This window comes from Dipodomys ordii, unplaced genomic scaffold (genome assembly GCF_000151885.1).
Source record: "Dipodomys ordii isolate 6190 unplaced genomic scaffold, Dord_2.0 Scaffold97, whole genome shotgun sequence".
NCBI lineage: Eukaryota > Metazoa > Chordata > Mammalia > Rodentia > Heteromyidae > Dipodomys > Dipodomys ordii.
This window is the reverse complement of record NW_012267313.1, coordinates 9,032,791-9,044,447: the sequence shown is the minus strand read 5'-3', so window position 1 is coordinate 9,044,447 and position 11,657 is coordinate 9,032,791. Positions and strand designations below refer to the sequence as shown.

At 40.5% G+C, this 11,657-nt stretch overlaps 1 protein-coding gene across 1 annotated transcript in view; it reads right to left on the bottom strand.

Moving 5' to 3' along the window:
* Window positions 1–1,961: 1,961 nt before the first annotated feature.
* Pex7 (peroxisomal biogenesis factor 7) overlaps window positions 1,962–11,657 on the bottom strand; it is a 54,007-nt gene continuing 44,311 nt past the window's right edge. Inside the window, exon 8 of the mRNA XM_013026788.1 lies at window positions 1,962–2,426. Within this exon, the coding sequence (XP_012882242.1) occupies window positions 2,358–2,426 (69 nt within the window). The 3' untranslated portion in view covers window positions 1,962–2,357. The remainder of the gene's footprint in view (window positions 2,427–11,657) is intronic.

Genomic DNA, 11,657 nt, shown 5'->3' with positions numbered 1-11,657 from the left:
AAGAGCCAAAAATGAAAAGGCCAGCTGGCTGTCAGCCTGTAGCTCCTGGCAGTGATGGACCTCAGTAGGGCACCCAGACTCAGGCTCAGCGTCTCAGCTCTTTAGACTTGGAAACTCGATGTTGTCAGTTCCCTCAGGAATGACCAGTCAGCAGTTTTACTTCTTAACTTTCTCTGTGAGCCGATTTCTGTAATTCTTAAAGGAGGCCCGAGGTAGGACTACAGGTTTGGAGTCAGACATTCAGGCTTCATATCCAGTTTCATTACTTCCTGGCTACTGTGACTTTTTTTTTACTGAGAACTTTGGCTTCCTTGTCTGGAAAACAAGCAGGGCAGCCTTGTAGAGAGGTTAGAGATGAAAAGGGACAGCACGTGAGGCATCTGGCACTTGTCCCCACCCCCATGGGGGATGGATGGCAGTGAGCTGCCTTTCCCTTCGTCCATATTCTATCACTGCAGGTACAGGGGGAGCTTAGAAGGTGGAAAGGATGAGAGCTAAAGAATCAGTCATCAGGAGACGAAGGCTGATTTTTCAAAGCTGGAAGGCATGTCTAGGTGTTGAGCTATGAGCCTCCAAGAATTCAAGCATCTTGTACTTTGTCTCTTAGGGGAGAATCCTGCTGTGTTCATGCTTCTTTTTCCATACACACTCCAGGACACATTGGATAATCGGACAGCAATAATTTATCATATCAAGACTCTAAGAGCCTGAGCTATGTATCATGAAGTCAGGATTATAGGGGGAAATGATGGGCGAGTTATTTTTGTTTTATTTTGAGCCCAAACTTGTCTGGAGCTCACAAACTTCCTGCTTCCTTCTCCTCCAGAGTTCTGGGATTATAGGTAACAACCGTGCTCTGTGAGATACTAATTTTTAATTCATAGGTTATGTTTCAAAAGGCACATGATAAATCATTTTGCTAATGTCATCTCTTGCCTTCAAAAGGAAAAATAAAGAATTCCACTTCACTGTAAATATAATGTGGGTTAGGCATTTTTAAGGGGCTATTAAATTCTGCCTGTACAGAGAACACCCACTGTGGACCCTCTTCATGAGGGGAAGAAGGACAGAAGAACCCCAGGAAGTGTATCATGTGCCACTCAAGTGATAAGGTCGAGCACCTTGTTAGTTACCATCCATTTATATTAAGCAGTGTCACTTTTAAAAACATTAGTATTGTTGATGTAAGAAAAAGAGCTGTGCCTTCCTTGAGATCTTTCATTCATTTAACAAATGTTTGTCTACCATCGACATCTGTGCGCCAGGCCTGGTGGTCGTTGTTGGGAGGACATGGTCGGAGGCCTCGAGCTGATGGCACTGAAGTGTAGAGATCTTCCCATTCATGAAGCTAGAGACCTTGTGGGTACTTGTGGCTCCAGTTGGTAGCGACAACCTTCTAGATCCTTCAGGCACACTGTGCATATTCAAGTCCCTCTGCTGGCTCCACACTATGTCTTCTGGTCTACTTTTCAATGTATGCTGTCTTCTTTTTGAATCTTAGGTTGTTGTCTTAGAAAGACATGCACAAATATAACAGTCTATATGCTTGAACTTATTTTTCTCTAGTTATTACAAGTATATTTTGCTCATTAAAAATTCTCAAAAACTTAAGGGCCAGCCATGGTTTTTAAACACAGGGCTTCATGCTCACTTGGCATTTATGTGCAAGGCTGGTGCTATACCACTTGGGCTACACATCTAGTCCTTGTTTTTAAAAAGCAAGCTTAATTCACAGGTCTTGAACTTGCCCTGCGTCAGCCTCCTAAGTGCTAGAATTACACAAACCTTGGCTTATTCCATATTCTTACAGCATGGCACTGTTCCTGTATCCAACTGTTCAGGCGCATAGTAGATGTTCAAGAAATAGTGAGCAATTAAAGTTACAGCCCATATCTATATCAATATAATATATAGTATTGTGTTCATATATACACTTTAAAAGAATGTGATAATATCACAAGTAACCAAGAGATGCTGTTTATTTTTATTTTTCTCAGTAGCAGTGATTCTATTTTACATCAAAAGTGACAAATTAAAAATGAAATATATTACTATTCATATAATCCATTGATCTCCCATGTTTTAATTCATTTTATAGTACAGATATAACATTTTAATGGATACTATGCTATACCATAACATCAATTATACCTTAGGATTTTAAGAAATATGGCTTATGTGCCAGGATTACAAAGTGAACCCCAAATTCTTATCAGCTGCCTCAAACTGAGTCTAAAGTTTGAAAAATGAGGAATCTGAATAGCACATCAATGTGTAATGTCTGCTTTCAATAGTTAATTTATTTGCTGTTAAGCAGCTCTTCAGCAACAGCCTGTTTCTGAGCAGGGCTGAGCACCTCAGGCGGGAACAGCAAGACATGCAGGATCATATATTTTTATTGTTTCATCCCAGGAACAGTCAGCTACCTACAAAACAAGAACGAAGAACAAAGAAACACTTAGGTATACAGAAATTCAAAGTGGCTCAAAGATGTAGAGCAATAGGCTTGAGCAAAAAAATTCAGGGACAGCAACCAGGCTGAGTTCAAGCCCCACAACCCCCCCCCCCAAAAAAAAAAGTCCATCATAGAAGGCACCATCAGTCATTATTTACTTAGTCCTGAGATGTAAGTATTTACACCATGTTGTGTTAATTTACTCCTAACACATAAAGTTTATGTATTTTTCTTCAAGAGCTGGGACTGGACTTTCAGAGGATCAAGTGTCAACCATTACATACAAGACAATCAGAAACAAGACAGGCTTCTAATGCAAGATACTTAGAAATTATGGTTCTGAATTCTTATTCAGTGTTCTTCAGTCTGGTTTCTTACTCATTCAGGACTTCAAGGCCACTGAATCAGCAAATGTTCAGAAATCTATGCTTGACTTACTAATCAATCACAGGCAGATCTAAAACTGTAACGATACAGACTTATAAATATACTGATTCAAATCAATGCAAACAATAACTCAGCTCCATTAGTGAATTAAATCCCATCTAATTCTAGCCATTTAAAGAGGCTTACACTAAGGTTAAAAAGTGCTGCCGGCACATGTGACTCATGCCTGTAATCCTAGCTAATCAGGAGGCTGAGATCAGAAGGACTGCAGTTTCGAGACCAGCCCAGGCAGAACAATTTACTAGACTCCATCTCCAAAATAACCATCAAAAAGCAAACATTTAAACAAAGACCTTGTAAAACAAAGTCTGTTCAGAAAAAGACAAAAGCAATGTTAGGAAAATAAATAATAAAAAATAAATAATCTGCTTTACAGGCTGAGGGTCTTTAGCTTGTCAAGGAGGAATCCTGCCCACCACTCACCCCACTTCCTGGACTACCCAGCTCTCCTGGCTGCCTTCAAGACAGTGCCCAGGGTAGACCTCCTTTGCCACCCACCTTTGTTCTTTCCCAGCTCCATCCTTACATCTTTGCCTATTACCCTACTGCTAGACAACTGCAGAACAATGAAAAGAGCTAAAACATTACTATGTATCTTCAGTGGGATGTCGGTGTTGTCTGAGGACACTCTGGGCTTTGCCTTGGATTGTCTTTGACTAGATTATGTTTACAGTTCTGTGTATCATAGCAAACTCCTCGCGATGCAAATGATGGCATTCATAAAGGTTGCGGTGAAAACGGATCCTGCCTCCTCTAAGAACTGACACCAGACCTTTCAGTTCAGTGCCGTGAGGCTAGACCAATTTTGCATCTATCAGAAAATTCATGTCAGCATTTACTGATTACCTATATGTGTCTGATCTCTGATTCCTTTGAGCTAGCCCTAAAATCTCTTTTTAAAATTTTATTTGATTGTAAAGATGCTGTAGGGGGGGTAGGGGGGAGGGTTACAGTTACATTTTTTACCCCCTCCTTTTTCTCCTAATCTTCCTTCCCTCCCCCAACAGCTATAAAGTTCATTTCCAACAGTGTCTTGTAAGTATCATTGTTGCAATGGGTCATCCTGTGACCTTATTTCGGCATTTTGTTATTCCCCTTCCCCTACCCAAATTAGATAAATGTATATACAAGATGCAGGGTACCAAAATGAAATACGGTGGCAACAGTGGATAAACCATAGGGGGAAGAACATACAAAAGAAGCAAAAAAAAAAAAAACACATAGTACATTAAAAATGACAACGACAAAGAAAAACCTCTCGTGTCCATATCTTGGGGGTTCATTTCGTTTGGCATCATCTTATATGGTCACACATACATAGCTTTTGAGCTCTTCTGCTCATTTGATAAGATTACCCTAGACATATACTAATTATTGCAAATAAGGGAAACTATTGGACCTGTTTTTCTTTGGGTCTAAGCCCTAAAATCTTATATGAGTTATATAATGAATGAAACACAAATCATTGATGACACATGTTCACACCCTTTTTTATGACAGGTATATCCATATTTTGAAGATCTTAACACAGACACACACACAGGACATACAAGTTAACACGATCATGCATGGGGATATAGGTTAATGCAGTCATGTACAGGAATATATGTTAATTTGTCTTAACAGGGAAGCCATTGCTTCCATGGAACATAATAACTCTTACTTTTTAATAGGATAATAACACAGTAAGAAACAAGAGATATTCAATTATAAGAACAAACATTGTGAAATGGGGAGAGAGGGTACATAATTATACTAAAAAAGAGGGTAGAATAATTGTTAAAATTGTGCATGAAATTAAAGGCAAATGAGATATACAGATATCATGCTCAATTTTCTGGCTGAGATACATGCCTTCATTTAAAACAAGGAGTGATTCTATGAAAAAAATACATAATGTCTTCTTTCACTGTTTCTGTAGTTGTTTTTAATCTCAAACCTGAATAGACCCACACATCCTACTCAGCCATGAAGGTAGAGGTGCTCAGGGTTTTTGTTGTTGATAGTTAAAATGAATTCAAGCTCAGGATTAAAATATTCTTAAGGCAGACCACTCTTCCTCTGTAGAGAAAAGGTATTAATAAGCCACTAACCAATAGAAAGCACCATATGCCATATTCTGCCATTTCACTTTAAAAATCGAAGTTTCAGATCTAGTAGGTTGATACGGAGTGGGAAAATAGAATGGGGAGGACTCAGGAAGAGGAAGCCAGCTGCAGTGGTACCTACCTGTAACAACTCAAAAGGCTGAAATGGGAACATCTGAGGTCAAGCAACACTGTGAGACCCAAATCTCAACAAATCAAAACAAAACACCCAAAGCAACAATGGATATGTGACAGCACTCATTTGAAATCCTAGCTACGGAGGAGGTAAAAATCAGGGGAGCTAAGCATGGTGGTACATGCCTGTGAAGCCATATATGATGGTAGTGTCATAGTCTAAGGCCAGCTCCAAGCAAAAAGTGTGAGACTTTACCTGGAACAAAGTTAAAGAAAAAAGTGCTGAGGGTGTGACTCAAGTGACAGAGCACCTGCCTAACAAGTACAAGGCTCTGAGTTAAAACCAATTCCATGAATAAATAAACAAATAAAAAAGTAAATGAAGGCTTCCTTTTAGAAGACTCTGGAGGTGGCCTGTGTAGAATCTGTCAAATGACAGCTGCATCATTGTCTAATTTGCTGACAGAGTCATGGAAGTACACAGGAAACTCACACGATATCTACCAAGAGTAAAGGGAAAAAGTGCTTACAAATGCACAAACCTTAAGGAGGGGACTCACAGTTTGAGGCAAAAGCCGAGACCCTATCTGAAACAGAGCAAGAGAATAAGATGAGACAGAGAGAGAAAAAAAGAGAGAAAAGAAATGTGAATAAATCCTTGTATAAGTCTGCTTTCCTCCTGCCAAGATCTTGTTAAATAGCAAGTATCTCACATAGAGAATTGCGGATTTGAGGTCAGAGTTTTGAGTAAAAGTAAAAGCAGCAAGTTTTATGGTTTGGGGTAAATATGGTTTTTTTTTGGGGGGGGGGTCCGGTCATGGGGCCTGAACTTGGCCTGGGCACTGTCCCTCAGCTCTTCAGCTCAAGGCTAGCATTCTACCACTTGAGCCACAGCGCCACTTCTGGCTTTTTTCTTTTTTGCTTATGTGGTGCTGAGGAATGGAATCCAGGGCCTCATGCATGCAAGGCAAGCGCTCTACCAATGAGCCACCTTCCCAGCCCTAAATATGGGGTTTTTGAGATCATGAATATTATTTAGAGAAGTTTCACTGAAAGTTTTCTTTGAGGTCCTAGGAGCTGGCAAGTTAACTATTCCTCTGCATTACAAAAGTATCTATGACACACATGCTTCCCTCCATCTATTCAATAAAGATTTATTGAGAGCCTCCACTGTGTCAGAAGTATAACAAGACTCTGCTCCAGTCCTGTGAAGACAGACAGAAAGGCGCACTCTACTGCAGGGTAATGTGGACAATGACAGCAATTATAGAGCCTAGTAAAGTCGGAGGGGCCACATTGAAGACTGAGGGTGCTTTCAGGAGGAAGTACTGAACTGTGGCTTAGAGCAGGAGTGAGTTTAGACTGAGACAACTACTGGCCTTTGTGCAAAGGGCATGATGAGGAAAGGGACGTGTTCGGGGCAGTGGGACCAATCAAAGTGAATGAAGAACCCGAAGTTCCAGCTTTTAGCAAAGCAACTCAACGGTTGCTGAGAAGGTTACTATTTTGAGAAGAGGGTATTCTGAAGGCGCCCTGGAGTTTGCTGATGGCTGGGCCCCATGGCCTAGCTTACTTTCTTCCCTCACAGAGTATGGAGTGGGTATTCTTGGCCACCCAAGGGTGGGAGCTTGCAGGTCTGCCCAAGGATATTCAAGTGGAAAATTCATTCTTTAATCCATCAGCCATCAGCTCTGCTGGATCTCCTTTAGCTCAAGCCCAAGTGCTCTGACGGCTTTACCCTCAGAACATTGTCTGTCTAAATGCCACATTTCTGTACTTAATGTAAACTTTGAAGAGAGACTTGATTTTCATCATTATTTCCAGGCCACTATTCCATGTTATGAAAATTAAATATATTCATACAGCATATTTCTATGTAAGTTCCATTTTTATTTCATTTTTACTTTTTCCTGCCCAAGCTGGCTTCGAACCCTGATCCTCAGATCTCAGCCTCCTGAGTAGCTAGGATTGTATGTGTGAGCCACAAGCACCTGGCTTGGCCTATTATTTCTGAGTATGTCGTGGCCACAGCCCACATCAGTACAGATGCAGTGTGGCGATGCTTCCAGATGCTATGCAGAACATGAGAATTCCAGCACTTCCCTTGGGCTCAATACTGAGCAAGCCACACCACAGACCCAAGATACTAATAAAACCAATGTTTCCAGTAAGGAGGTCCTGCTGGAAAGCTCACCACTCATGGAGCAGATAAAATATGTTAGAAGACACTTCACTACTAATATTCCCTTTTGAAACCAAAACATCATAATGAAAATGCCAGACTTCAGATACATGGAAAACTGAGATTCATTTATGTTCTTTAGTTTTATCGATTCCCTCCACTTTATTAAAACATTTATACAACCTGCTGATAAAGTAATTCACCTCAAATGATTTGAGCTGTTAATTTAACAGTGCATTCCAACTGCTCCATTGTGAGATTTGCTTTATTGGTGAGTTTTCCATTTCTTATTCAGAATTATCTTCTTTTCTTGCAATTATGGGGACAATTGCTCTTGCCCTTGGGAAAGGTGCTCAAATGTACTGTAATTATCTGTGTGACATATGGCCTCCTTTGCAAGAATGAACAAGATAAGCAGGCACAGAGATTAGGGAGAAGGATTTTTAAAATCATCACTCACAGCTAAATCTAAAATTTGAAAAATGACTGATCAAGTGATTTGCTTGGTTTTTAGAGGCAATGCTTCCATAGCCTAGAGAAGGAAAAGGCATAAGAAGATTCCAGAGCAGGAGCCCCAGGTGGCAGTGGCTGGAATGTCACCAGTAAGGAACTATCTTACAAGGGTGGCCTATGTGGTGCAAGGCCAGCAGACGCAGGCCAACCTCATCCACCATGGGACATAGGGTCTGAGATCCCACTGCTCTGCCTGCGATGTTCCAAGGTTCAGTTGTTATGTGCCATTAAACTAAAAACTCACATAATTACAAGAGCATCAAGGAGGAAAGGGTTGAGATACTGGATGTCTCCAGGATATGCTCTCTGCAATTCCAGGGCTAGTCTGTCACAGATGCAGAGAGTATCACCTGAGATAAGGTAAACAGGACACACAATAATGCTAGCCCCCTCCTAAAGTCCAATTTTGTGGATGCATATTGGACATTTTTGAATATTTTTATCCTCTAACAATCTTAAGACATAATATCCAAGAGGAAATGGATTTAGATTTAAATCCTAGGATGCATGACCCTAAAATAAAATGCTTCTTCTTATTATTATTATTTATTTTTTATTTTTATTTTATTTTTTTGTCAGTCGTAGGATTTTGAACTCGGCCTGGGCGCTGTCCCTGCACTCTTCAGTTGAACTCGGCCTGGGCGCTGTCCCTGCACTCTTCAGTTCAAGGCAAGCACTCTACAGCTTGAGCCACAGCACCACTTCTGGTTTTCTAGTGGTTAATTGGAGGTAAGAGTCTCACGGACTTTTCTGCCTGGACTGGCTTTGGACTGCGATCCTCAGATCTCAGCCTCCTCAGTAGCTAGGATTACAGGCGTGAGCCACTGGGTTTGAACTCAGGGCCTCAATAAGCATTTGGGGAGGCCCAATATGGAAATTCATACATGTAATATAATCACAACTTTACAAAATATGCATTCACAAGGGTTGAGCATGGTAGTGCAAACCTGTAATCCCAGATATATGAAAGGCAAAGATGGCTGATTGCAGTTCAAGTCTCACCTATGCAAAAATTTGGCAAGCCTCAATTTAAAAAAAAAAAGCGAATTGGTTGTGGTGGTATATACCTGAAATCTTAGCTAGGCAGGAGGCAGAAGTGGGAAGAGTGCCTTAAGAGGCCTGCTTGGGCAGAAGGCGTGAGCCAGACTCAGTCTGAAAAATAAGCTAAATAAGAAGGGCTGGGGTGTTATTCAAGTGGTAGAGCACTTGCCTTATAAGCACAACATCCTAATTTCAAACCTGAGTATCACCATACAGGTGATACATGCCTGTCATTCCAGCTACAGCTACAGGAAATGCAAATGGGAGGATTATCACCTAGGCCAGCCTGAACAAAGATTGTAGAACACATCCGTAGCTAGTGCAAAACCTTGAGTTCAAACCCTAGTAGTACCCCTTTCATGAATACATAAAGAAAAAAGTGGACAAGCAGTTACTGCTGGAAAGGAGAGAGTAAGATTTTATAGGCAATACATGGAAAGCTGGAAGTAGTCTGTCTTAAACTGGATAGAGGTTGCCTGGATACATAGTTTATTAATCTGTACATTTAAAATAGATGCATTTTTCAATACAGATGTCATATATATATTTTAAATGTTTTTTGTCTTTTTATTAATGAGGAAAAAACCCATTTTTAGATCTAGGGGTAATCTGCTAAGTGTAATTTCCCAAACTCCAGCATGAAAAATAGTTAAGTTTTATTAAATACACATAGAGGTAATATCTTTGACATGAACTGATAATGTCTACTTCAGAGACTAAGTACGGTGGTTCAAGCATGTAATCCTAGCTACATAGGAAGTGGAGACTGGGGAGGGAGGTTCAAGTTCATGAAACTTCCTCCATCTTGACCAATGACTGGGTTTGGTGGTACACCTGTCCATACCAGTTCCAGGAAAGCATAATGGCTGAACATGGTAGCATATGCCTGTCACCTAATGATGTGGGTGAGCACCAAACAGGAGTATTTCAGTACAGGCTTGCCAAGGGGAAAAGTGAGACCTTCTCTCTAATAACTAACACAAAAGGCTAGAGGTGTGGCTTAAGTAGTAGAGCATCTTTCTAAGATCCCAAGTTCAATCCCCAGTACCACCAAAACAACAAACCATTAAAGAGAGAATTAATGATACCCAAAAGGAATGTATAAAGATATGTGAACTTTAGCTGGGCACCAGTGGCTCATGCCTGTAATTGGCTTAGATCTGAGGATCATGGTTCAAAGCCAGCCTGAGCAGGAAAGTCCATGAAACTCTTATCTCCAATAAAACACTAGAAAACTGGAAGTGGCACTGTGGCTCAAGCAGTAGAGCGCTCACCTTGAGCTGAAGAGCGCAGGGACAGCGCCCAAGCCCAGAGTTCAAGCCCCACGACTGACCAAAAAAAAAGTAAAAAAAAAAGATATGCGAACCTGTCCTCAGCTTATATATACTAAACTAAGCACTAAATGAGCACGGAGAACAGGACAGGCACTGAAGAGTACAAAGTCAAGAATTCTCAAGACAAATTCATACAGAAAAAGAGTCTAATTATATAAGCAGGTATAGAACAAGCCTGGTATCACAAGTCTAATAACAGAAAAGGGCTATCTAATTTAGAATCAAGGATAACGGAAAAAAGAGAAAATGTTAGGGCTCTATGAGTCATGATCTCATAGGAAAAAAAACTCAAAAGAAAAATTTTAAATGAAAGATAACTTCATCTCAGTTAACAAGAGAGGGCGTGGAGTATTTCTTTGCCATTGCCTTTAAAGAATGGCCCAGAGGGCTTGTTTGTCAAGTCTTAGACCTTTAAAGATAAGATCTTACATTCTGTCAAGAAGAAAGGAGGTATAAGAATGCCTTTGGATATGCTTTTTTCAGACTTCTAAGAAAGAAGCTAAAAAGAATAGGATTAATAAAAACATTGACTCAGATAAATCTTTTCTAAGACAGAATATATTATGACAGCCCTAAGGTGACGTCATGAGGAATGACAGGATTTTGAAAGCAAACAGGAAGGTACTAAGAAGTGAGAGAAAGAGATGTTCTCAAGAGAATAAATATAAACAGAGGGTAAAAGTAACCTGCAATCAGTAAACTTGCCCAATGTTATACAAGAATAAATAAGATAGGTCAAAATTAACTGAAGCCATCAATTACATCAACTCAAGTTATAATGGCAGACTTGAAGACAGAATTCTTTACAGCTACTCAAGAGCAGGCATCCATGCCCGGGTCTCTGGATCCAGCTTGGCCTCCTAACTGGCTTTGCCACATCAAGAACAGTATGTGGCTTCCAGATCTAGCCGCGAGATGCCTTTGCCCTGGCTTGCTTACATGTGCAGAATGGTCAAGTGAGGCCCAGACTCACACAAGAGACTCATTGTTTAGAAGGCCGAGGTATGAATGAGGGCCACTGAGATCACTACACCCAGGGTAAGCCACCAAATAATAGGAACCATGTGAGGGGAGGAGTTGTCCAGGTGAGACCAATAGAAGAACTGCCAGGCCCAAATTTCTGACTGAAGAGAATTGTGAGCAAATAAAACATATGGTCTGGCGAAGGCAGGCACTAAGCCATGGCATAGTCATATAATAATAGGAAACTGATACTAGGTAATAACTGGACTTAGACCACCTCTTCTTTTATCCAAAATCCAGACAGGTGTGGAGGCATACATGTAATCTCAGCCTCCGGAAGGCTCAAGCAGGAAAACTATGAGTTCAAGGTTATCCTGGATTGCATAAGAAAACCCTGTCTTGAAACGAAGGAACAAATTCAAAACCCATTAAGTCACAGAGTCTGAACATAAAAGGCCTCTCAAAGTTCCTTATGTATCTAGCTTTTTATCTGTCTTTTA